The 27,585-nt window shown below is 46.1% G+C and overlaps 1 protein-coding gene across 1 annotated transcript in view; it reads left to right on the top strand.

The window, feature by feature from the left end:
* Window positions 1-26,822, top strand: part of UBE2W (ubiquitin conjugating enzyme E2 W) — an 86,726-nt gene extending 59,904 nt beyond the window's left edge. Inside the window, exons 4-6 of the mRNA XM_082259809.1 lie at window positions 8,430-8,585; window positions 19,099-19,174; window positions 25,488-26,822. Coding sequence (XP_082115935.1) covers window positions 8,430-8,585; window positions 19,099-19,174; window positions 25,488-25,501 — 246 coding nt within the window. The 3' untranslated portion in view covers window positions 25,502-26,822. The remainder of the gene's footprint in view (window positions 1-8,429; window positions 8,586-19,098; window positions 19,175-25,487) is intronic.
* The last annotated feature ends 763 nt before the right edge of the window (window positions 26,823-27,585 follow it).

Genomic DNA, 27,585 nt, shown 5'->3' with positions numbered 1-27,585 from the left:
CTCGGTGGAGTGGGTACTGTGAAGAGAGGGTGCCCATCGGTTCCGGTATGGTGAGTAAATATTCCCCCTTCCCCCCTGTGGGGTTTTTGGGATACGGGCCCCTCTGTGTATGGTCGGATCTTTTCTGACATTAAGGTTCCCCCTTTAGCCTATGACTAATTCACCTATCCCCTGGATAGTGTGATCTGGTTTGGGAGCTGATACTCCAGCAGGCTTGGTTTGGGAACTAAACACTCTAAGCAAACCTTGGTTTAGGAGCTGACACTCTAGCAACCTTAATTTAGGAGCTGACACTCCAGCAGGCTTGGTTTGGGAGCTAACACTTTAAAAGCAACCTTGGTTTGGGAGCTAACACTCTAACAACCTGGGTTTGGAAGCTGACACTTCAGCAGCCTTGGTTTCTCTAGCAGATTGATCCAAGGAAGCCTGGTTCGATTTACCATATAAATATCCAGAGCAAAGGAGGTATAGCCTACCTTAGACTGTATAGATCGCCAGGGCTCCCGCAGGCCGACAGGCCGCCATCAGCCGTTCCAGAGCCGGTCACAGGCCGCTGCACTGAAGCAGCCACGCTAGATCGGCAGTCCGCCGCCATTTTGTTGTAGACCGCATGTCTGCATTGCCTACACAGGCCGCCCGCAGGCCACGCAGGCCGCCATTTTCTCGAAGTCTATTGTCTTCTACATGGGGGCGGCCATGTTTGATGTGCCCAGCCGACCTCGAGGAGCAGCTGGGAACGCCGGAAGGCGTGCACGGGGGGCGGAGCCACTTCCTTTTACCCGGGAAACCTAGTACAGGACTTCCCAGTCTGCACAGGACAATGCTGAAAGCAGTTTGATAAGGAAACTTCTCTACATCAGGTGGTGAGCCCTTGGGGTCTCTCTCTCTCTCTGTGGGGGTCCAAAGCAGGTACGCTGAGGGGCGCTATTGCGCTGGTGGATTACATATAAAAAAAAAAGGGTATTTTTTATTTTTAAAAAAAAAAAATTTTTTTTTTTCATTGGCAAAGTGTCCTGCGTTAACATGGACCCTGCCACACATGTATCGCCACCTGATCCCCTCGAGGTGGCTGCAGGACCCTCCAGTTCCCCACTGACTATTGAGTCATTGTCAGCAGTATTGGAAACCTTTTTTTCCCGGGTGGAAGTGGCTTGTCAGGGACAGGGCGCAAGGAAGCGACCCCCGCCTACCCCCAATTCATCTGAAACTTCAGATTCAGAGTCTGAGCCTATCCCTGCAGTTGCAGGTACCTCATCTGGGGTTTGTGTCTCGGGTACTGTCTCTTCAGACAGTGAGGAGGATGTTTCAACATCTACCATAGCCCGAGAGGAAGCGTTGGTAAACGCATTAATTGTAGCCGTTCGGGAAACCTTAGGACTACAGGTTACACCATCAGAAGTAGTTGATACTGAGATTCCATTTGGTACTAATAAACGCGCCAAAATGGCGAAAGTATTTCCCTTACCCAAGTGTTTCGGTAATGTAATTAAGGTAGAATGGGGTCATCCAAAACGAGCCCCTACTATTTCCAAACGCATTAATAGGCGTTATCCGTTCGAGGAATCCCTCCTCAAGAAGTGGACAGTACCATCTATGGTGGATTCTCCAATCTCCAGATTGAACAAATCTAGGGTTATCCCATTGGAGGATGCTCCGTCCTTTAAGGATCCAGAGGATCTTAAGGTGGAAGCCGTGTCTCGCGCCATCCTTTCCCTGATTGGGTCAGCTTCAGACCAGTAATTGCTATTGGTCTGGTTTCTCAAACTGTAACAGAATGGACCAAGTGGTTACGCCGGGATTTAGAAGGGAGTGATATCCCTCAGGCGGTATCAGATCTGTTAGAACAGATGATACAAGGGTTACAGTTTATCTGCGACGCTGCGCTAGACGCCACTCCATTACTGGGGCGAGCATCAGTCTCAGCAGTGGTTCTCAGGCGTACACTGTGGCTAAAATGTTGATCGGCAGACCAAGGTTCCAAGAAGGCTTTGGCTAATCTCCCTTTTCAGGGTGAGCGCCTATTTTGGGCCAACTTAGATGAGATTATCAAGGATCTCACTGGAGGCAAGAGCACTTTCTTGCCACAAAGTACTAAGGGTAAAGGACCTCGTCAGAGACGGGGGGCCTTCCTTTTCCGCCCATAAGAAGTTTTTTCGCCCCACGGGCGAAAAAACAAAGCCCTCCAAAACTCCTTCGGGAGGTTTTAAGGGGCGCTGGTCGGGCAAGCAAAAGCCCGGCCCTTTCAGACCTGAAGATAAGACTACTAAAGCCTAAAGGTGCGCCCCCACCCATAGCTGGGGTGGGGGGACGTCTTCGCCGGTTTCCGGATCCATGGCTTTCCAGATTCCCGGACAAGTGGGTTCGCGAAGTCATAAGGTCAGGTTACAAGATCGAGTTTCGATCTCTCCCACCGGTGCGATTCTTCCCTTCCAATATCCGACTGTCCCCGGATCGCTTAGAAGCTCTGCGGGGAGCGGTCACAGATTTACTGCAACAAGGAGTGGTAATCCACGTTCCTTGGACAGAGCGTTTTCAAGGGTTTTATTCAAAACTGTTTACAATACCCAGGAAAGAGGGTAAGGTGCGTCCAATTCTGGACTTAAGAGCACTCAATCTTTTTTGTCAAGATACAAAAATTCAAAATGGAATCCATTTGCACAGTAGCAGCCTCCCTGCATCAAGGGGATTTTCTAGCGTCCATAGACATCAAGGATGCCTATCTTCACATTCCCATTTACGCAGGACATCCGCGTTTCCTGCGTTTTTCCGTAGAAGAGAACCATTATCAGTTTGCGGCGTTACCCTTTGGTCTCGCCTCAGCTCCTCGGTCTTCACTAAGGTGTTGGCCCCAGTGTTGGCGCTGTTGCGTCAACGAGGCATATCGATTCTAGGTTACCTAGACGATCTGCGCCATGCGGAGTCTCCGCAGATCTTGTTACAAAACTTAGAGATCACCATGATCTCTTTGCAAGAGTTCGGGTGGCTGGTGAACCAGCAGAAGTCTTCTCTGGTTCCCACCAGGAGGCTCGAATATCTGGGTCTAATTCTAGACACATCCAGGGCAAAGTATTCCTTCCGGCAGGGAAACTCCGGAAGATTCAATCAGCAATTCAGTTGTTACTATCCGACAACTGGCCTTCTCTTCGGACTTGCATGTGGGTCCTGGGTTTGAGGGTGGCTTCCTTCGAAGCAGTACCATTTGCCCAGTCCCATACCCGAATCCTTCAAGGAAGAGATTCTTCTCAAATGGAATCGGAATCCAGAATCTCTGGAGAATCGGATCCGATTGAGCGAGCGGACCAGGGAGTCTCTGGTCTGGTGGCTTCGGTCTCCGATGCTCAGCCAGGGGAAGTCATTCTTCCAATATACTGGACGATTGTCACCACGGATGCCAGTCTATCCGGGTGGGGAGGAATTCGCTGTCAATTATCTGCTCAGGGGCTTTGGTCCCTGGAAGAGTCCAGGTTACCGATAAATGTATTGGAACTAAGAGCGATCAGACTTTGTCTGATGCATTGGATCGAGCAGCCCCGGGGCAGCCCGGTTCGGATCCAGTCGGACAATGCCACAGCAGTGGCTTATGTCAATCATTTAGGGGGCACCAGGAGTGTCCTGGCGGCCATAGATGTGGCCAGCATTCTTCGTTGGGCGGAACGATTGTTCCAGCTCTCTCTGCGGTATTCATTCCGGGGGTGAATTGGCAGGCAGATTATCTCAGCCGTCAGATTCTGGATCAAGGGGAATGATCTCTTCATCCAGAGGTATTCCACCAACTGTGCCTCCGTTGGGGCACCCCGAATGGGATCTGTTGGCATCTCGGCTCAACAGGCAAGTGCGGAGGTTTGTGGCTCGCTCCCACGATCCTCTAGCAAACACCGCAGACATGCTGATCGCTCCATGGGGGCAGTATCAGCTACTGTATGCCTTCCCTCCTCTCAAGTTACTGCCGAAGCTTCTTCGCAGGATAGAGGTGGAGGGAATCCCAGTTATCCTGGTACATCAGGACTGGCCTAGTCGGGCTTGGTACGCCGACCTGGTCAGGCTCGTCGCAGACGTTCCTTGGCGATTTCCTCTTAGGGAGGATCTGCTATCGCAGGGACCGATCTTCCATCCTGCTTTACGATCGCTGGCTTTAACGGCCTGGCTATTGAGACCCAGGTGCTGAAGGACAAGGGATTGTCAGCTTCAGTTATTCCTACTCTAGTTAAAGCAAGAAGAGCGACTTCCAGAAAGATTTATCATCGCACATGGAAGTCTTAGATTGCGTGGTGTGAATCCCTTGGGTTCCCTCCACGTTGCTATTCGGTGGGCCGAATATTGGCCTTTCTGCAACAGGGGGTTGAGTAGAAGCTGGCCTTGAGTGCTATCAAGGGTCAGGTTTCAGCATTAGCAATCTTCTTTCAGAAGCTTTTGGCTATTCATTCCTTGGTGCGGAATTTCATCCAGGGGGTGCGACACCTGGCTCCGCCAGTGCGCGCACCTTTACCACCCTGGGGTCTTAATTTGGTGCTGTCGGTTCTTCAGACACCTCCCTTTGAAAATATCTGCGAGATTCCCTTGTTTACTTTATCCCAGAAGGTGGCCTTCTTGGTGGCCATTACTTCTGCACGCAGGGTGTCAGAACTGGCCGCATTATCCTGTCGTTCCCCATATCTGGTGGTTCATAGGGATAAGGTTGTTCTTCGTCCGAATCCATCCTTCCTTCCTAAGGTGGTTTCAAAGTTTCATTTGATTGAGGACATGGTATTGTCTTCCCTGTGTCCTAAGCCCAGTCATCCTCGAGAATTCGCGTTGCATTCCGTGGATGTAGTTCGGGCGATCAGGGTATACTTGAATACTACGGATTCATTTCGTAATACAGAATCACTGTTTGTGATCACGGATGGCCCTAAGAAGGGGTTGCCTGTTTTCCGCCGCGACCATCTCTAGATGGATCAGACAGACGGTGGTATAGGCTTATTCTATTTAAGGGTCGGGATCCCCCGTTCCCTGTTAAGGCGCACTCTACGCGGGCGCTTAGTGTTTCCTGGACCTTCCGCCATCAGGCGTCTTTGGTTCAGGTTTTCAAGGCGACTACTTAGTCGTCGGTTCATACCTTTACAATATTGTATAAGGTTTATGTGATGGCATCGTCAGATGCCTCTTTTGGCCGCAAGGTTTTGCAGGCCGCAATTTGAGGAGACCGGCGGTCTACCTCGAGGGTTTTTTTCAGTTGGATTTTTATTTGAGTCTCATCCCTTTAGTCTGATGAGCCTTTGAACTTCTAGTTGGCACCGGTTGGGCCTTCTAGATTGGATTTGATTTTCGTCAATCCCACCCCTCATTTGTGGCACTGCTTTTGGACGTCCCAATTGATATGAATCAAAGAGGACTACGTCTGTCAATGAGCGACAGAGAAAAATGGATTTTTGTAAGATCTTACCGTAAAATCCTTTTCTCTTAGCTCATTGACAGACTTAGTACCCGCCCCTCTACTGTTGAGTTGGGTTGGGTTAAATTCTCTGACACTGCTTTGTGACATAACTGACATCCTGTAGCAGAGAGAGAGGGGATATACCCTCTGGGACTGCCCCTAAGGTGGAGCCAGAACGTTTTTCCTTCTGCCTAGTCCTACTCCTGTAGAGGGCAGCATAACCCAATTGATATGAATCAAAGAGGACTACGTCTGTCAATGAGCTAAGAGAAAAGGATTTTACGGTAAGATCTTACAAAAATCCATTTTTTTTTACAAATATCTGAAAAGGCTTTTTAGAGATCCTTAGTGAACAAACAGCATCATGAAGGCTAAGGAAGACACCTGACAGGTCAGGGATAAAGTTGTGGAGAAGTTTAAAGCAGGGTTAGGTTATAAAAAAAATATCCATCCAAGCTTTTAACATCTAACGGAGCACTGTTCAATCCATTATCCAAAAATGGAAAGAGTTTGGCACAACTTCAAACCTACCAAGACATGGCCATCCACCTAAACTGACAGGCTTTGCAAGGACATCAGTAATGAGAGAAGCAGCCAAGAGGCCCATGGTAACTCTGGAGTAGCTGCAGAGATCCACAGCTCAGGTGGGGGAATCTGTCCACAGGATAACTATTAGTTGTGCACTCCTCAAATCTGGCCTTTATGGAAGAGCGGTAAAAAGAAAGCCATTGTTGAACAAAAGCCATAATAAATCCTGTTTGCAGTTTGAGAAGCCATGTGGGGGACACAGCAAGCATGTGGAAGAAGGTGCTCTGGTCAGATGAGATCAAAATTTAACTTTTTGGCCTAAAAGCAAAATGCTACATGTGGCGGACAACTAACACTGTACATCACACTGAACACACCATCCGTGAAACATGTTGGTGGCAGCATCATGTTGTGGGGATGCTTTTCAGCAGGGAAAGGGAAGCTGGTCAGAGTTGATGGGAAGATGGATAGAGCCAAATACAGGGCAATTTTAGAAGAAAACCTGTTATTCTGCAAAAGATTTTAGCCGAAGGTTCACCTTCCATCAGGACAATGACCCTAAACATACAGCCAGAGGTACAATGGAATGGTTTAGATCAAAGCATATTCATGTGTTAGAATGGCCCAGTCACAGTCCAGAACTAAATCCAATTGAGAATCTGTGGCAGGACTTGAAAACTGCTGTTCATAGATGCTCTCCATTCAATCTGACAGAGCTTGAGGTATTTTGCAAAGAAGAATGAGCAAACAATTCACTCTCTAGATGTGCAAAGCTGGTAGAGACATCCCCAAAAAGACTTGAAGCTGTAATTGCAGCGAAAGGTGGTTCTACAAAGTATGGACTCGGGAGAGCTCAATACAAATGCACGCCACACTTTTCACATATTTGTAAAACTTTTTATAAACAGTCTATCATTTTCCTTCCACTTCACAATTATATGCCACTTTTGTGTTGGTCTATCGCATAAAATCCCAATAAAATACATTTACGTTTTTGGTTGTAACATGACAAAATATGCTAAGTGTCAAGGGGTATGAATATTTTTTTCAAGAAACTGTAGATGAAGAATAGCCTTTGGTCTGTAAACTAAACAGATACCTCAGTAAAGAATTGGAACCTCTATCACTTTTTTACTGATGTCTGTGTTCTTGCTGGCAATATCCATTGGAACATAGGAGGAATGAGCACAGGAAATAAGGAAGGATCTCTTCAAAGCAGATGCAGATAGCCAAAAAACATCGTGACTCTATTCTAAAGTAAAATTGGGCTTGGTTTGGGCTTTAAGCCAAAGTAGGCGTATCAATAATAATAATTATTGGGAATAGTTTATATCTAGAGCACCTGTTGGAGGGTGTGGTGCAGTAGCATGAGTGCTGATTAGTGAGGCGGGATCATTAGTTACTCTCTAAGCTCCATAAATGAAAGAGAATCTTGGCATTCACTAGGCTGTGTTGTTGTTACATGACAACTTCACTGTGTTGTCATGTAAAGTTAGGTTTGTGGACTGAATTACATACTAGCTTCATTCACCATGAACTCCACCAGTAAGATTTCTGCACCTAATTTTCCAGGTCAGCCGATATGATGTGGCAGTTTCAAGGGGGTTCCATTCTCCCATTGAACTTTTGCTTGTTTTGCGTCAGGGACGAATGCATGAGCGATTTTGTATCACAGTGAAAGAGGTGGCAGGGTGTTTAAAGCAGCTGAATTAAAAATAATAGGTAAAAGAATGTTTATCATCGCTGTATGTTGTTCACTTATTTTAAATAAAATAAAACTTTTATTGAAAAAAAAAAAATAGGAAAAAAACACCTTGCCAAAGAAGAGACTACTTGGCTGTCGCATGTCCTGCCCCTTGTGCCTCTGTCTTACCTCTCTCTTGCAGAGCTGTAGCTAGTGGCAGAATCTTCAGCATCGGGTGGGCACTTCCATGTGTATTCAGTGTCTACACCCTCACCATGAACGGTTTTACCCACCAGCCACAATTTCACCACTGTGTCCCTGAGACGCATTAGTGGCTGGCAAAGGAAGCAGGCATCTGTCACAACTGGTGACAAGGTTTCTTTAATGCAGTGGTGTTCAATTAATTTTCCTGATGGCCCACATGAGGAACCGGGACTGTTGTGGAGGGCTGAACTTAAAATTCTGCTTAATATTATTATTTGGGCCTGAGAAGGTCCGTAAGTATGTAACCATATAGAAAACAAACAACTGGCACTCATGTAATAGGTTTTGCCGCCCACCCTAACTATAAAATAACAGCTGGGTGGAGCTGTTCACGTGCCACGGCTGCAGCATTTTGTTTTGGGCGGCAGAGTTTTGACAAGCAGGGCAGGGGACTCTGCCTGGCACTGTAGTCTCTAAGAATTGCAAGAAGCTTGTGAGTAATGCAGTTCAGTAGCTCCCACTAGCAACCACACTGCTGATTATAAATTTAATTTGTAAACCATTGCTGAGGTCCTAAATTTAGTTGTTTTTTTCTTTCAGGTTATGTTCACCGGTGATAATATCCCTGTCCATCCTCATGTTTATAGCAATGGTCATATCTGTTTATCTATTTTAACGGAGGACTGGTCTCCTGCACTATCAGTGCAATCCGTGTGTCTTAGCATAATCAGCATGCTGTCTAGCTGCAAAGAAAAGGTAAAAGGCTCAAACAAGTTTTTGTTTTTTAATTGGTACTTTAGTTTTCCTTTGTTTAAATTCTTAAACAGTCTTCCCATTCATTCGAGAGCTTTTTTTCTTTTGGGGGGGGGGGGGGGATAGGGTTTTAGTTCGGTAGAACATTTGTATACTTTTTTTTTCCCCAAGAAATAGTTAAAAAATGTGAAAAAAAAAATGCATTTTTTTTATTTTTGCTAGTATGATGTTTATGTAATTTGCTCACCCTAGTATATTTACTACAAAATATAGTCTGCTGAATAAAATTCTATCACATCAACCAATTAGGCCCTTTTCACACCTGAGCGTTTTTCAGCACATAAAACGCTCATCTGTGAAAATCCAAAACACCCAACAATCAAAATCTCATTAATTTAAATGGCCCCTGTTCACATCTGAGCGTTTTGTCCCCTAAAGCAAAACGCCTGTAGCTGAAAAATGTACAGGAGCTTATTTTTGGGCTGATTACCAGCGTTTTTGTTAGATGTCAATGCCTGCCTCCAAAAATGCCTAAAAAAAAACCTTAAAACAATATGCTCAGGTGTGAATGGAGCCTTAAGGTTTTTTTATGTAACATTACTGAATGGCAAAGCTCAAAGTCAATGTGTTTTTTTTCTATTTACTTTATTCTGCTTTAAATGCTACACAGTCATTCTTATAATCCAGTTCCAGGGCAGCCTGCAGTGTTCCTCCAAAGGCTGGCTCCTCTTCTTAAATAAGTTCACTTGCAAAAAATGTGCAATTTTTTATTGTTTGTTGCAGGAGCCTGTAAAGCATTGCAACAGTGATACACTCTGACAGGAAGAATCAATTACCTACCACAGCACTTAGTGCCGTGGTAGTACGTTGAAACTTACAAGCCAACAGCCGGAAAGGATGTTGGTACTTGTAATTCGTTCATACACAAAGCTCTGTGTATGAATGACATGGCCGTGTGGGCGGAACTCCACACGACTGTACTGTTTTTAAAAAGTGACAGTTGGTACGGTGAACTTCTCCCTGTCCTGCTGTCGCAGAGAGTGTGGGCATCGCCGAGCAGCTGCAGGATCGGGAACATGTTACTTGGGTGGAACATGTTCCCAAAGGAAAACTTATCTTTTACGTTAACTTACTGCTTGGAGGCCCCCATAACTCAGTGTGACCCCTCTTCCACTTTATCCAGGGAAGAGTTCTCTGCATCTATGCTAGATTTCATAGGGCTACTTGCAAATATGATTGCTGACTCAGACCACCAAGGCTACAAGTGTAGTTCCACACCTTTTCCTTTTTGATCTTCCAGAAATTATAAGTTGTTACTTAGAGCCTCCTTTTTTATCTTTCGTCGTTTTTTTTTTTAAGATGGTTTCCTTCATTTACCTTAAACTAGAACATTTTTCTTCCATCTCTAGGACATTTCCCATCACTGCCTGAATGCTGTTCCTCCTGTATGAGTTCATAGCTCAGCCACTTTCTCCATTAGAAAGACCAACTCTCTCTTGGACATTCCCAATGGTCCCTGTAAGGGCAACAGCTTCCCGTTCCACAGTTTTAAGTGGCTCTGACAGATCATTGTCCAAGCCTATGCTCTTAAAGTTATTTGTATTTTTTTTTTCTCTTTCGCTTACTGATGGACACAGCACCTTATCTTCTTGACGGTTGGGTTATGCTGTCCCCTACATGCGTAGGACACTAGACAGGAAAAAAACTTGACTACGCCTATGGGGCAGTCCCAGGGGGTATACTCACACTCAGCTATAGGCATTGTTTTTTTTTTTCTGCCTAGTCAGGAGTAAGGATCTAGTTCCTTGCTGGGATCTCTGGTCCTGGCAATTTTTTTCCTTTTGATTGGATTTTTTTCTATCTTATTTTGTTCTTGTGAGAATTTACTATCAACTGACAGACTGGGCGATGGACTGGATAATCTAGATCCAGAGGGTTCCTCCAGTCTGGCCAGTGAACGCTCACAGGCCTCAGCTCTTCACTAGGTCGGCCGCAACATCCCATAGCTCCACTGGACAGGGGCTGGCCTGCATGTTAAACGTCTTGTGAGGGCGCATACCACCTGGCCTTAGCCTGGGTCTCAGCGTTCCTCCTGGCCGACAGCCACCCCCATTCTGATGGAGCGGTGGTCTGTCTGGAATTGGTGCCCACACTGTTCCCGGTATGGTAAGTAGCTGTCCCCCCTCTACTCCTGGAAGGTTTTAAGGTGGACGTGGGCTCCTCCCTGGGACAGTGGGACCCCCAAGTTCCCCTCCCTCCCCCCAGCCACTCTAAAATCTCAGTGGCCACTGTGGGTATTCAGGCCCTCCCGGGTGAGGTTATGAGCTGGCTTTTTGCCACGTGCTTTTAAGGGGGGCTTGTTAGAGTTGCTGCTGACCGGGTTTTTCATGGTGCACAACGGGGGTTGAGCAGGGTTCCCCCGCTACCCTGGGCGCTGGTGACATGGGCAGGGATGTCCTTTGGGCTCCCTGCTGCAGTTGTTGGCTGGGAGAGTGGATGTTTTGGCATCCATGGGTTTTTGCCTTACATAGCCCTCCGCTTGAGCATCCACCCTCCCCTCCGCTGTAACTGGGTGGTCGGCTCCACTAGGGCTCGCGTTCAGGCGGCTTGGCGTCTACAAAAATTTAGGCCGCAGCTTGCGATCTATTAGGCCATGCAGCCAAGTCGGGCGCCTCCATTGGGCGGGTGGCCCCATTGAGCCTGGCTGTTATCAGTGCATCTCTGTTGGGGAGCGGCCCTAGTCAGGTCAGCTGAAGCCCCCTCTCTCTCTTTTGGACATCTGCCTGGCTGAGATCCATGCACTTGCGGCTGGGCCTCCACAACAATTTGGGCCGTGGCTTGCGGCCAACTAGGCCATGCAGCCAGCTTGGCGCCTCCCTTGAAAGGGGTGGCGCTGTGGTGGCGGTTTATTTTTTGGTGGCAGCCATGCTGCTGTTATTATGGAGGGCACCTGCCCCCTTTTTAGCGCTGCTGGACCATCAGGGTACCCTGCCTGCTCGTCCGCATCACAGGGGGCAGCCCCATTTTTAAGGGGGCTATTTCCTATTGTGCAGACCTCTATGGCGGGGCTCGGAGGGCGACCCCCTTGTTTTTTTGAGGGGTCCAGTAGGTGGTCCGTTCGTTGGCCCTTGGTCATCGCCCCCCTTGATTGTAGTCGGCGGCCCTCCCCTGATTGATATGTTTTCCAAATGACCTTAGTATTTAGCGTCCCCAGCCCTCCCCTGCCTCATGTGTCCATCAGAAACTAAATCTGTTTAGCCTCCACGGACGTGAGTCACCCAACTGGGTTTGCGTCCACGCACCCTGAGTGCTCAGAAAGTGAGGATGTTTCCTCTGCTCCTGTAGCTGCACATGAAAAGGCGCTGGGGGATGCACTGATTGTGTCTGTGCGTGATATTTTAAACATGGCAGAGATGCTGCATCGGAAGCGCCGGTCTCTTTTGGCACCACAGGCCCTCCACAGTGGCGGGGCTGTTCCTCTTTCCCGCTTCCTTTGACTATATTGTCACAAAACAGTGGGGTTATCCAAAATGCACTGTTGTGGTCCCGAAGCCTTTTGCTATGCAGTATCTTTATAAAGATTCCCTGCTTAAAAAGTGGATGTTCCCACTTGTAGTGGACTCGCCGATTTCCAGGTTAAATAGGCTACCTTAATTTCCGGTTGAGGAGTCCCCAGCCTTTAAAGATCTGGTTGATAGGAGAGTGGACACTCTTGCCCACCATATGTTCACTGTGGCTGGTTCGGCACTTAGACCGGTACTTACTTTTTCCCTGGAGTCGCAAACTCCAACGGGACTTACATCGGGACCTGGAGAAGAAACCGCTAACCCCTGCCTTTGCTGACCTGGCGGATCAGTTGGTCCAGGGGCTACAGTTTATCTATGCCTCTTTGGATGCGGCTCCTTTTGATTTCTAAGCTGTCTGTATCAGCAGTGGTCCTTTGGAGTATTTTGGCTGAAATGTTGGTCTGCGGACCAGACTTTTAAGAAGGCCTTATCTGACCTGTTTGGAGCTTCCTTGGATGACATCATTAGGGATCTCACTGGGGGCGAAGAGTACTCTTCTAATGCAGGCTACCTAGGGCAAGGAGCCCCTTCGTAGACGTGGGCCATTCTTTATTTGTCCCTCAGGGTCTCAAGACAAGGGATCTAAGCCCTTCAGGGCCTCCACCGGAGGATCCAAGAGGACCTGGTCTGGCAAGCCACAAGCGGGCTCTTCCAGACCTGCGGACAAACCTTCCTCTGCATAAGGGGGCCCCCTCAGCCATATCTGGGGTGGGGGGAACGTCTTCGCTAGTTTCCGGATCTATGGACTTCCCTGGTACAGGACAAGTGGGTCCACTAAGTCATTCAGTCCGACTACAAGATCGAGTGTTGGTCTTAGCCTCTGGAAAGGTTCTTCCCTTCCAACCTGCACTTGTCCCCAGATCGCTTACGGGTCTCTTTGGGCAGTGCAAGACTTGTTACTTCAAGGGGTGATTGTCCCGGTTCTGACTTCAGGATGTTTTCAGGAGTTTTACTCAAACCTCTTTACAGTTCCCAGGAAGGAAGGCAAGGTACATCTAATTTTGGACCTCAAGGCGCTAAACTGCTTTGTGCGGGTACAGAAGTTCCGAATGGTGTCAATTCGCACAGTAGTGGCGTCCCTACATCAGGGGGATTTTCTCACTTCTATTGACATCAAGGATGCCTATTTTCACATTCCAAAATGTGTCGGCCACCAGCGCTTCCTCCACTTTGCCGTGGGCGAGGAGCATTATCAGTTTGTGGCGTTACCGTTTTGGTCTCGCCTCCGCTCCTCGGGTCTTCTTAAAAGTGTTGGCCCCAGAGCTAGCATTGTTGCGCCAGTGGGGAATTGCGGTACTGGGGTACCTGGACAATTCTCTTCTGCGAGCAGAGCCTCTGACTGCACTAATGGACTACTTTTAGAATACTCTGTGAAAAATGAGGGAGTTCAGTTGGATTCTGAACATTCAGAAGTGTACTCTGGTTCCGTCCACAAAAGTGGACTATCTGGGTCTTCGATCCTGCTTTACAGTCTCTACCTTTTAAGGGATTGACTGTTGAAAGCCAGGTGCTGAAGGATAGCGGTTTGTTTGAATCGGTGGTTCCTACTAGGGATCGACCGATATATCGAGGGCTGATATGCACTTTTCCTGATATGTCGGAATCGGCCCCCGGAGGTTACCGATATTGCCGATATTTCTGGAAACTGCATATACCAGAGTGATGCCTGCAGCTAGAGGCATCCATAGCCGACGGTCGGCTGTCTTGTAATGACAACTGATGCCACTGAGAAGCCGCTCGGCTGTCATTACAAGGAGCGGGAGGGGACGACCCCCCGCCGCCTTCCGTGGCTCGCACCGGGAGACCCGGGCAACCAGCCTGCACAGCCACCAAATGTGGCTTTGATCGGGTCTCCATGGAAAAACCCGGAAGTGATGTCATGAGTGACATTACTTCCGGGTACTGTCTGGCGCCAGATTAAAAAAAATGACAGCATTCAAAACAGTCAAACTTGGCGTTTTGAATGCTTTTAAGTGCAGAGGAGGGGTTTGGGGTCTTTTAGACCCCCAGATCCCTCCACAAAAGTACCTGTCAAAAAAAATTTAAATGTACAAAAATATCGGCCGATACCAGTCGATCACTAGTTCCTACTCTGTTAAAGACTAGGAAGATCTACCATGGTACTTGGAAGACGTACATTGCGTGGTTTGAGTCTCTTGGGATTCTCCCTCGCTGCTTTTTCGGTGGCTCGGCTCTTGGCTTCCCTCTAACGGGGGGGGGGGGGGGGTTTAAGCAGCGCCTGGCCTTAAGTACCATCAAGGGCCAGGTTTCAGGCCTTGGCAGTTTATTTCAACGTCCATTGGCCACACATTCCTTGGTGCACACCTTTATCCAGGGAGTTCAACACTTGGCTCCTCCAAATCGATCTCCATTGCCACTGTGGGACCTCAGTTTGGTGCTCTCTGTTCTTCAGAAGCCTCCCTTTGAAAGTGTTCAGGAGGTTCTCCTGCTTACGTTGGCCCTGAAGGTGGCCTTTTTGGTAGCTATTAATTCTGCGTGCAGGGTGTCGGAGCTGGCGGCGTCTTGTCTTTCATCTTACGTGGTGGTTCTTTGTCCCTATTCGTTGATCCTTCCAAAGATCCTCTCTGATTTCCATTTGAATAAAGACATTGTGTTGCCTTCCCTATGTCCCAGGCCTAAACATCCTAAGGAAATTGCCTTGCATTCCCTGGATGTGGTTTGGGCAATCAGGGTGTACCTGGAAGCTACGGAGTCTTTTCAGAAGTCAGACTCACTGTTTGTACCCACGGATGGACCTCAAAAAAGGTTAGCTGCTTCTGCTGCGACCATTTTCAGATGGATCAGACAGATGGTGATTCAGGCCTATTCCATTAGGGGTCAGGTTCCTGCTTTCCCTGTTAAGGTGCACTCTACTCGGGCGATTAGTGCCTCCTGGGCCTTCCATCATCAGGTGTCAGTGTTGCAGGTTTGCAAAGCGGCCAGCTGGTGGACACTTTCACAAAGGTAAAGGATGTGTTGGCATCTGCAGATGCTTCCTTTGGCCACAAGGTTTTGCTGGCTGCGGTTTAGAGCAGTGGTCCTCAACCCTGGTCCTCGTGGCCCACTAACAGGCCAGGTTTGCAAGATAACTAAATTACATCACAGGTGATCTCATTTGCTGCTCAATGATTGCAGTGTTCTAGTCTGCATCTCCCCAAGGTAATACTTAAAATCTGGCCTGTTAGTGGGCCCGAGGACCGGAGTTGAGGACCACTGGTTTAGAGGACCTGGTCCTCTTTGAGGGTGTATTGTTTTTTTCAGGTGAGCTCCAGTTGTTTATGGTTGAGCTCCACAGTATCTGGTTGGCTACAGTTTAGCCTTGGGAATTTTTTCTTGCTGTTCCCACCCCTCATGTTTGACACTGCTTTGGGATGTCCCAGTGGTCAAGAAGATAAGGAGCTGTGTCTGTCAATGAACAAAAAAGAAAATGGGAATTTTTACTTACCGTAAAATCCATTTCTCTGATGCTCATTGACGGACACAGTAACTACTTCTCTGTGGAGTTTTCTTCTGACACTGCTTGTAAGTTGTAACAAAACTGAATGCCTATAGCTGAGAGTGGGAGTATACCCCCTGAAACTGTCCTATAGGTGTAGTCAAGTTTTTTCCTGCCTAGTGTCCTACTCCTGTAGGGGGCAGCATACCCAATAGTTAAGAAGATGAGGACTTTTGTCCATCAATGAACATCAGAGAAAGGGATTTTGCGGTAAGATTTTACAAAAATTCAGTTTTTTTTAGCAAGCATGTCGTACTTGACTGCTCTTCACAATTGTTTTGCACAGAGCAGCCCAATACTCCTCTACTGGGTTCCCTGTTGGTGCTTTTGGCTCATTCCCTCTTCCGAGTGCCCCCATAGCAAGCCAGTTGTGTGGGCTCAATCATGAGTCGAGGGTGTGTGGTTTTACCAGCGCTATGGGTTCCAACACCTAAATCTTGAGTATTAGTGGTGTAAGCTGCCGCCAACCTACCTCTGAGGTAGTGTGTAGGTGAAAAAGTGCAAGTGTTGTTGGTGCTAGGCGCTACCACATTATAGTAAAATGATAAAATGGTATAAAAAGTGGTAAAAATTGTGAGCTGTGCGTTTTAATACCAAGTGCAAGTATTATAAACCAAATATAAAACCAAGTATCATAAAATCATATAGCCATATAGTTGTAAAGTGCACAGTGCGTTTTATTGTGGACCTATAAGGACAAGGAAGTGCCACAATATAAAACCATACAAAGTGTTAGTGCTGCAAATCAGGCTTTGCCTGTGCGCTGAGTGCTTAATGGTAAGTACCGTGCAATAGAGGTGAGGTGCTATGCCCGTGTTCCCCCACTAGGCAAGAATGCTTACCACACAGTAGATTGGCGTGGGTGCATCCGGATGTTGCTGGTACCAGGTTCCCACTCTCTGTTGCCTCAGGTACTGCAATTAAAAGGTAGCCTCCATTGCATAGTATGCTGAATGTACAATGATAAAGGTGCTATAGCCACTCACAGTTCAAGAAGTTCACTATCAGCGTGCAGGGTCTGCCGCACTGTATCGCTTACGCTGATAGTGAACATGTTTAGGAGATATTTACAGTACCTATAGGTAAGCCTTATCATAGGCTTAATTTTAAATAATTGACATTGTAATAGCAATACAAACAGTAGTTATTTTAGGGAATTTCATATAAGCTTAATCTCCTTTCATGTAGTTAGTGCTGCCTTTCTACTGGCCATTTTGTTATACAACTTTCTGGGTTCCCTGCAGGCTTTTCGGCTTCTTCCTTGCTGTTTGCTTTTGATTTCTAAGGACTACATATCCCATGGTATTTTGCTGCCTGCAAGCAGTGATTCCTGTACTGACTCACCCTCCTTAAACTCCTCCTTTCATCCCCCTGTTGTTCACTGTTTGACACAGCAGTGCCTACTCCCAGTGCATAGTGAATACATGTCACAGAATTCAAGGAAGTACATTTGTGGGGTTCTTCACAAAGTAAGTTAAAAAATTTCAAGATCATTCCGATTGACCCTTTTGCTGCCACAACCGTAAGGCTTACAGTTGCACAGAACGCGTGCCAGCTAGTCATTTTAGTATGCCATCCGCTGCAGTCTGCTTTATGGTAACGTCCGTTAACTATTCCCTAGGCTTTCTTGGTTAAAAAAAAAAAAAAAACCTAGTGATCAGCATCTTGAAAGCCACTGATCAAACCCGATATTCCCCCAACTCCCACATTCTACCTTTGCCTGCACCGTGCCACTTAGCCTGTCTTCCTGCAAGCTGTATGCCGATGTGCCCCCTTCTGCCTGGGTTTCCCCCACTGCTCCAATCCCCTGGCAAGGCCAATGGATTCTCCTCTCCTGCCCTACAGGCTGTGAGTGGCTGCAGGCACAAGGAGGTTTGTATTTCAAGTTATAAAATTGAATATGTCAATATTGCAAATGTACTTGTGATATTTTGCCATTTGCCGTGCAAGCAAAAAGTTGTGTTTTGCCACATGCATTTTAAAAAATCGAAAAAAACGATACACTAGCCTTGTATATCAGAAGTTGCAGGAGGCACAAACCCCTTCTAACTCACTTCTTTCAAAGGCACAAGCTGTCTGGATGCTATATCTGCTTTGGCATCCAACAAATGCAGAGCTAGTGTTGGGCTTTTTCCTTTCATTCTTTTAAGTCTGCAAATAAAGTTACTTGAAACCTCCCTGGTATTGATTTGGTATTTGTAAAATCAGGATTTAAACAATGATTTTTAAACTTTGAAAACATAATACCAAAAAACAATTTAGCTTCCCTTTTAGGCAGAGAAAGCAAATCATGCTTTATCTACGTTAGGCCTGCATCGGGAAGCATCTGGGCTCATTGCATAACAATTTAATATCAGTCTTGTTATAGTGGCAGTATTGTATAATGCAGGCAGGTTTGCTTTTTTATCTGCATAAAGATCAAATTGAGGTCATTTTGTTCTTGGCTCAGGAATGTAACCTACATTTAACCACATAGCCTCAGAACAGTTGTCTCAGCCAGCGCTTGCTTATCAGCAAACATTATAACCTTATTATGATATGAAACTTCTACCAGAATATACTGTAGTTTAGGATCTTGTAGTACAGGAGAACCTTCTTTAATCTACTTGGATAGTCGTATTTCTTAAGCCTTTTGTACCCAGAGGTCTTTGAAACCTACATGGCAAACCAAATGTCACAGCGTCTGTATGTGCCAGTTGATTTCACGATACCTCTGTAATTGATTTACCTACTGAAGATATTTTAATTGTTTTTTTTTTTTTTTTTTAAAGGCATATACAGATTTTATTAGGTAAACTGTTTTTAATAAATTCCTTGCTTTATGTTTTTTGTTTTAAGCTGTTAAATTGACATATATTTTAGAAACATGCAGTTTTACACTTAAAGGCAGACGTTTTTTTTTTCTTTAATTTTTTTTTACTTCAATGTCATTTTTTGCCTTAAGGTAACAAAAAACACCTGTGCGAATTTCGCTGCCCATCCCCCAAAATACCTTAGCCTGATCTTGATGTGCCTAGGAGCAACGGCTCTCTTCTCTCTCCTAACTGGACATGGAGGCAGCAGCGGGAGCCATTGGCTCATGCTGCGGTCAATCGCAGCCTGTGTAGGGAGAATGGGGGCGGGGTTGAGACATTCTGTGTGTTTCATTGGACACACAGCTCAGGATCAAGCCTGCACGAGGGCCCCCATAGCAAGCAGCTATGGGGCTACTTGTTCATTACTGGAATGTATACAATCTACAGTTAACAGGTGCAAGCACACCCATTAAACTATAAAACATCTTGCATTTTACTTGGTTTGTACAATAGGAACAAACCTCACAGGTGCTGTACAAATTATAGAATTGCTTTTATTTGGTATTTATTAGGCAAAAAAGTGTATTTTCTTTTAGCCTGTATTAGACATGCTTTTTTGCGTCTATTTTATTATTTCTTTTTTTGGTTTTTCTCCTTAGAGAAGACCTCCAGATAATTCCTTTTATGTAAGAACGTGCAACAAAAATCCAAAGAAAACAAAATGGTGGTACCATGGTAAGTGTATAAGGTATTTATATCATTATGTTTTTATTTAAAACACACAAATGCTTTTTTGCTTAAATGGAATGTATTATTTTGTTTCTTAGAAAATGTAAAAATATTTTATTTTTGTCTTTTTAGTATATTTAGTATATTTATTGCATATGAGGGTTGTTTTTTTTTTTTTTTTCTGCCAGCAGGTGGCACTCTAGGTTCCCTTTCTCATGTTTACCAGGTTAAAGTGGAACTTCTCCTATAAAGGGAAGTTCTGCTCTCCCACCCCCCTCCTCCCTTCACTTTTGGATACACTGGACCATTCACAAAGCGCAGCGTGGCTCTGAAGTAGTAAACATGCTGGCGCCAGGGACTCGTAGACCAGTGAAGAACAACGCTGGATCTTTGTACAGGTAAGTTGTCCTTTAAAAATATGGTAGCTTGGCAGGGAGGAGATTGGGTGAATGGGCGCAGTCCCAGGGGGTATACTCCCACTCTCAGCTATAAGCTGGAGTAAGGACCTAGTTCCTTGCTGGGATCTTTGTTCCTGGCGATTTTTTCCTTTTAAATGGAACTTTTTCCTATCTTTGATATTTTGTTAATGTGGGAATCTACAATCAACTGCCGGACTGGGCGACAAACTGGATAATCTAGATCCATAGGGTCCCTCCAGTCTGGCCAGTGAGTGTGCATAGGCCTCAGCTCCATGCTAGGTCGGCCGTGACATAGCCCCACTGGACAGGGGCTGGCCTGCGAGTTAAACGTCTCGCAAGGGCACAAACGAACTGGCCTCGGCCTGAGTCATAATGTTCCTCCAGGCCAACAACCCCCCCACATTCTAATGGAGCGGTGGTCTGTCAGGAGCGGTGCCCACCCCTTTCCTAGTATGGTAAGTAGCTGTCCCCCCCCCCTCTTCCCCTGGAGGATTTTGGGATGGACATGGGTTCCTCCCTGGGATTGTGGGACCCTCGTCTCCCCCCCCCCTCCCCAGCATCTCTATAATTTTGGTGGTCACTGTGGGTATTCCTTGGTTCCCTGCTGCAGTTGTTGGGCTGGGTGAGCAGATGGTTTAGCCAAAAATGTTGCCCAAAGCTTTGCGGCCTACTGGTCAGGAGCTATGTGGGGAGGCCCCAGTGAGGGTGGCTGAAGCCACTACCCTCCGTTTGGGCATCCGCCCTCACCTCCGCTGCCCCTGGATGGTCGGCTCTGCTGGGGCTCGCGCCCAAGCGGCTGGGCATCCACAAAGGCCATGCGGCCGCGTGCCTCCGTTGCGGGGCGTCTCGAATTAGGTTAGCTGCAGCCCCTGCTCTTTCTTTTGGGCATCTTCCTGGCTTGGACCTGTGCACTTGCAGCTGGGCCTCCACGAAAATTTAGAACGCGCCCTGCCACCTACTAAGCCATGCGGCCAGCTTGGCGCCTCCCTTGGAAGGGGTGGCATTGTGGGGGCACTTTTTTTTATGGCAGCCATGTCGCCATTATTGTGTATGTAACCTGCCCCTTTTTAGTGCTGCGGGACCATCAGGGTACCCTGCCTGCAAGTCACGGCGGGTGGCCCCCATTAAGTGGGTTATTTCTTATTATGCAGCCCTCTATTGAGAGGCTAAGAGGGCAACCCCCTTGTTTTTGTTGCGAGGTCCAGTAGGTGGTCCAATCGTGGGCCCTTGGTCGGCGTCCCCTTTGCGTGATCCCAGTCGGTGGCCCTCCCCTGATTGTTTTCCAGGTAAGTTTAGTATATAATGTCCCCCGCCCTCCCCTGCCTCACCAATGTCAACAGACCCTAAATCTGATTCGGCTGTCGCGGACGTGAGTCACCCTACTGGGTCTGCGTCCACACACCCTGTGTGGTCAGATAGAATGATTCCTTTGGTCCTCTAGCATGCATAAAAAGGCGCTGGTGGACGCACTGATTGTGTCAGTGCGGGAAACTTTAAAAATGGAGGATTTGGCTGATGCTATGTCGGAAGCATTGGTCCCTTTTGGCACCCACAGGTCCTCCAAATTGGCGTGGGTGTTCTGCTTTTCCGCTTAATTTGACAAAATTGTCACAAAACAGTGGGGTTGTCCAAAACGCACTCTTGAGGTCCCTAAGCGTTTTCCTATGCGCACTGATTACTGTAGAAATGTCACTGGTAACCCCAAAAATGTCAGTCAAGGGTCCGATCTGTCCGCCGCAATGTCGCAGTAGCGCAAAAAAAATCGCAGATCGCCGCCATTACACGTTAAAAAAAAAAAACCAACAAAAATCTTTCCCTTTGTTAGTCAACGCGATAACTTTTGCGCAAACCAATCAAAATACGCTTTTTTTTTTACCAAACATAGGTAGCAGAAAACAAATTGGCCGAAAATGTAAAATTTAGATTTTTACTTTTTTTTGGGGGGGGGGGGGAATTTCATATAAAAAAAATGTGAAAAATATTATTTTTGCAAAATTGACGCTATTTTTATGTTTATAGCGCATGATCAAAAAATCGCACAGGTGATCAAATACCACCAAAAGAAAGCTCTGTTTGTGGGAAAAAAAGGACGTCAAATTAGTTTAGGTAGAGCGTCGCACGACCGCGCAACTGTCCGTTAAAGTCACGCAGTGCCAAATCGCAAAATACCCCCTGGTCTTTTAGCAGCCAAATCCTCCGGGGCTTAAGTGGTTAAAACCTGATTCTTTGTTTGTTCTTACTGATGGACCTCGTAAGGGGCCGGCCGCATCTGCTGCGACCATTTCCAAGTGGATCAGGCAGACGGTGGTGCAGGCCTACTCCATTAACGGTCCGGTTCCTCCTTTCCCAAGCGCATTCTACGAGGGCAATTAGTGCCTCCTGGGCCTTCCATCAGTGGTTCAGGTGTACAAGGCGGCTACATGGTCGTCTGTACACACATTCATAAAATTTTATAAGGTGGATGTACTTGCATCTTCGGATGCGGCTTTTGGCCGTAAAGTGTTGCATGCTGCGCTTCTTGAGGGTCAAAATGTTTCCCTAGTGGTGAGCTCCAGTTGTTCCTAGTTAAGCTCCTGTTGTTACCTGGTTGGCTATGTTTAGCCATGTGTGGAATACTCAGTTTTCTGTGTTTTATTTTTTTTCCCACCCCTCATATTGACACTGCTTTGGGACATCCTAATGGTCTGAAGAATTGAAGCTGTGTCTGTCAGTGAACGAAAGAGAAAACTGGATTTTTGTCTTACAGTAAAATGCTTTTCTCTGAGGTTCACTGACAGACACAGCACCCTCCCCCCTCCCCTCTGTTGGAATTGTTATTTGTTCTTCTGACACTGCTTGTTACAAGCTGGTGTCCTACAGCAGGAAATGATGGTATACCCTCTGGGATTGCCCCAGGGGCGTAACCAAAAAGGTTTCCGCCTAGTCCTACTCTTAGGGACTGAGAGCATAAGCCCAATGGCCTGAATAATTGAAGCTGTGTCTGTCAGTGATCCTCAGAAAAAAAAGGATTTAACAGACAAAAATCCAGTTTTTCTCTTTCGTTCATTGACAGATACAGCTCCTGATTCTTCTTAACCATTGGGGCGTCCCAAAGCAGTGTTAAACATGAGGGGTGGGAAACCAGCAGAACATTCCCAAGGCTAACCATAGCCAACCAGGTAACATGGAGCTCAACCAAAACCACTGGAGCTCATCTGAAAAAAACAATACACCCTCAATGAGGACCAGGTTCTCTAAGAAGCAGCCTGCAATACCTTGCGGCCAAAAGAAGCATCCGCAGATGCAAACACATCCGACTGCGATCCAGCAAGGGGGACACTGACCCAGGGTCCACAAATAGACCACCATCTGGACCCCGCAAAAAAAATGGGGGGTCATCTGAGCCCCTCCAAAGAGGCCTGCACAATAGGCAATAGCCCTCAGTAAGGCCGCAAAGCTGTGGCCTAAATGTTGGGCTGAATCTGGCCATCTGGGCTCCCTGCTGCAGTTGTTGGGCTGGGGAAGCGGAGGACATCCCTGCCCTAGTCACCAACCCCCAGGGTAGCAGGGGAACCCTGCTCAATGCCCCGTTGTACACCAGGAAAAACCTGGTCAGCAGCAACTCCCACAAGTCCCCCTTAAGAGCATGTGGCAAAAGCCAGCTCATAACCTCACCCTGGGGGGGGGGGGTTGGGGCCTGAAGACCCACAGTGACCGCAGAATTTTTAGAGGGCTGGGAGGGAGGGGGGATTCGGGGGCCCACGTCCACCCCAAAAACCCTCCAGGGATAAAGAGGGGACAGCTGCAGAGCAGAGAGCTGCTGACTGACAGTCCCTGGCTCTCTGCTCATAGAATGCTGAAAACTGAGCGATCAGTTCTCAGTGCAGAGTTGGCTGGAGACAGATGCAGCTTTTGGATCAATGTAGCATCCACCTAGGTGGGTATAATTGTTCTTTCTAATTCCAATACTTCTCCTTTAATCCACTCATCCAATATTTCAGTACAGTTTGTAATATCATATGTACATTATAGCCTAAACTGCATTTATTCTGTTTGTGTATCTGTTTTTTACTTTCTAAAATTTTTTATTTTGTTGTAATAAGAACAAGAACAAAAGAAATACAACAAACGTGGCATGTGTGAACTGGGTTACAGAGTACATGCACCGTAGAGAAGATTAGAAAAAGTGTTCAGAATGCTTAAGTTATTCTAACAATACAATATCTAAACATAACATTCCTTTCCATGTCCCTCTCTCCCCATACAGGTGTAGAAGAGGGGGGTGGATATCATATGCATTAGCTCAGGTGTATAACTTGTGGATTGTAAACGACCCAGTTCATAGTAAGTAAAAGAGAAAGAAAAGAAAGAAAGAGATAAAGAGCAGGGGAAAAGAAAGAGAAAAGGGGGGAGAGAGCAGCCGCGAACCGGAGAGGCTCGCCCAGAGAGTAGTTTAAAGCAGGCCCGGAACCAATGAAATTCCCAAATAGGCTGCCCAAGGTTCCCAAACCATTTCAAACTTAGTAACTGTATCCGTTAGGGTGGCTACCATCTTCTCTTGTGACATGATCCACGTAATTTTATTTCTGATTTTCCTGATAGACACCGTGCGCTGTTTCCACGCTGCCGCAATAGTAATTTTTGTCCTCAGAAAAATAAAAAATACTAGTTGTTGTGTATGTTTGGGTATTTTAGGTACTCAAGCGTTTAACAAGGCAAAGGCCGCTTGTCTAGGGATTCTGAGTCCAATGACTCTGGATATCATGTGGAATACTCTATTCCATGTGCCTCTCAGTTGTGGACAGTCCCACCACACGTGGAGCATATTTCCAGGACTCTGGCATCCTCGGAAGCAGAGCGGAGAGGAAGAGGGGAACATTCGATGGAGTCTCGTGGGGACCAAGTACCATCGAGTTGAAACTTTGATGTTCCCCTCAATCAGGGATATGTTTCTGATGCCTTTAAAAGAGCGAAAAAACATATGTCCCCACTCCTCTGCCTCCCAGGATTCCGCCAGATCCTTTTCCCATGCTTCCATGTAGGGTAGTTTAGATCCATCAGACATAAGAGATAAGTATATCCCTTTGTGCCTCCGAGTTTCCGCACCACATCTCATACTCCGTAAATGTCATTGGGGGGGTCATCCCTGTAGAAATTGATTGTAAAAAATGAAGGATTTGGTGAAACCTAAAGGTTTCCGACCTGGGCATCTTTAGGTGGCAGAGCAATGTTTCAGGGAGTACGGGCCCCTAGAGGTGAAGAATTGCCCTATACGGTATAGGCCCTTGTCTAGCCACCATCGAAATGCTGTGATGTTTATACCTGGTGGGAATCTCGGATTGTTGAATATATGGGAGAGCGGTTGAAGGGGGGAGGTCAGGGTCTGCAGAGTTTTTAAGGAATCCCAGAGTGTGAAAGACGCCGAAAGTGTAGGAGCTAGGATAGGTGGTCTTACTTTAGAAGGGGTCCAAAGAAGGAAATCCAAAGTATACGTGGGTACCGCCTGTCTCTCCATTTGAACCAAGTCCGGTTTTGCAAACCGTGAGTACACTATTGAAAGTTGCGCTAGCCTTGCAGCCTGATAATAAGCCCAGAAATTCGGGACACCCAGTCCCCCTTGTTTTCGCGGCCTAAATAGTATCGTGCGGTGCAGTCTGTGGCCCGATTTACCCCAAATAAATTTTATGACTGTATTTTGACATTTTTTCAGTTGATCCCTGAGTACTGGAATAGGCAATGCTCTAAAAAGATACAATAGTCTCGGAAGCACATTCATCTTAATTGAGTTGATTCTGCCCAGCCAAGAAAGATGATGTTCTATTCTGGATGATAAGTTTATACCGAGGTATTTGTGTATTGGTTTTTATGTCTGTCAGATTTTGCTGCTCATTTATATTCTTTCTTGGTTTTTCTGTTGAAAGATGACACCTGTTGATGCCAGTTTCAAGCTCCTCTAGAAGAAAATATCCTACTGAATACATGAGCACTTTGATCCTTCGAGTCTTTGAACTTTAAACTTTGACGGAAGGTGACTGAATGAAATGAAGACTACTTCCTTTTTACTGCATTTTTACTAGTGTGCATTGTGGCGCATGTTGATAGCTGTCTCAGCACATGCAGCTGACATGCTTTGTTAGTCATACTGGATAAATGCAGATGTCAAGACGAAATTCCATTTTACTTTCTTTTACGCTTTCCAAGATTTCCCAGGTCCTCATGTATTGTGCAATAACGATGATAAATGCATGAGTGGGCCTACTGGATATGTTTACCAAATGCATCGGGATAAGAAGGCTTCCAGCATTACATTGCCATCCATGACACCGGGATACCTTGCACTGTGATCGTGAAAATGGCTCCATGGTTGAACATGTTTGACCTCAAGGACTGCGAAACAGGAACTCTGTATATTTATTACCTTGTTTCCTTTGTCAGGTGGTTTTGTGAACGGACAGGTACAAAAATCTCAATCCCATGCAGTAAAGTATATAACTGTATATAGCTGTTCATGCAGTTTAGAGTATAGTGTGTGAGATATGCTAGGTTCTAGATAACATTAAGTGGACGATTTACCTGTGCACGCCTGACAGTCATTTTGTGGACTCAGACACCACCCATGACCCGTGGTTGCTTTTTTTTTTTTTTTGGATGAAATGAGGCAGTGTTAAGTTCCATAACAGTGCACAAAACTTCACTGGAAAGGTCTCTACTTCTACTGTGGGTGTGACCAGGCTTATTTTGCTTTTTTGTAAGCCAGTTTTGTTACTTTCAACCACGTATTTCTCCATATAATCCAACAGAGAGTCTAGTAGTGGTTCAGTGATACTACTGTTATCACTCACATCCTGTTTGGTCATGGGCCACCTTATTCAAAGTGTCTAGTGAAAGAACTATTGTGTGGAACTATCCATAGTAAACATTTTATTTCATCGTTTAGTATAGGAGTATAGAAAAGGGTCTCTGGTTGCTATGGATAGACCAGATTTTCTTTCTCCAGATGCTATGAGAACTATCTTAACAGTGTTGCTTGGCAAAAAGCGCAACTGACCCTGTTATGGCTGTGGCTAGAGTAGTGGAAAGTATGATCACAGGGGTTGTGCAGATCCCTAAAGGGAACCTGTCTCAAAGCAGAGTACCTGCTTGTCATGCATTTGTTGGAAACTGCCTTTATGACCCATAGGCTACATGCTAGTTCCAGACCAGTGAAGCTAAACCTTTTCAGATTGACTGCACTGAACCAGAGCTAACCAAGAAGTGAAAGTTTTAACTAAGGCTTTATATACATGTGTTTTGTCTTAGAAAAAATGCCCTGATAGCTCAACATAGGATCAAATCCTGCCTCATTCCATCCAAAACGGAGCATTCATTTTAGGCAGAGTTGCTATTTATCCTCAGTCTTTTGGCACAGTAGGGAGCTGGAGGAGACATGGGTGAATTGGCAGTCTGTGATTAGGCTGCAATTTGATGGATGGACATTTTGGGCCTACAAAAAGGGGGCAATTGTATATAGGTGAGGGTAACACTATTCAGGGCTTTATATGAGAAATGGTGGCAGACATACATAGGCGTGAGTACCACATCTAGCTTTTTTTTTTAGTTAATGTTTAGTTATGTTTTCATCAGCTTGAGCCCTGCTCTGTCAAGTATTTGTTGGAAAAAAAAACACATTTGTCACTTTTTTTTCTGGTCATTGTTGTAAGTCATGATTAATTAATGTAATACAAAATCGTATTTAGAGCGAGAACCTTGTCATCTATAATTTTTTTTTTTCTAAAAACAGTATAACCCATGAAGTCAAATTGAGGTATATTTGCAGGGAAATGAGATGAAAATTTTTCTTAGCACAAGCAATTTAGCCAGCTCTCTTCTCTAGAATTACTAAACGTCTGCATTTTTCAAATTGGTTGATAGTAGTTTTCACAAATAACCATTTATGTACAGTACTGGCTTAGTTCAGCTCTTACAGCAAGAAAGCAGTATATGGCTTACATTTATGTATATAATACCAAGGCTGTTAGT

Source organism: Pelophylax lessonae, assembly GCF_965119305.1.
Source record: "Pelophylax lessonae genome assembly, chromosome: 5".
In the NCBI taxonomy this organism is placed as follows: domain Eukaryota; kingdom Metazoa; phylum Chordata; class Amphibia; order Anura; family Ranidae; genus Pelophylax; species Pelophylax lessonae.
Note: the sequence above shows the minus strand (reverse complement) of the source record. Positions and strands in the feature narration are given on the sequence as shown.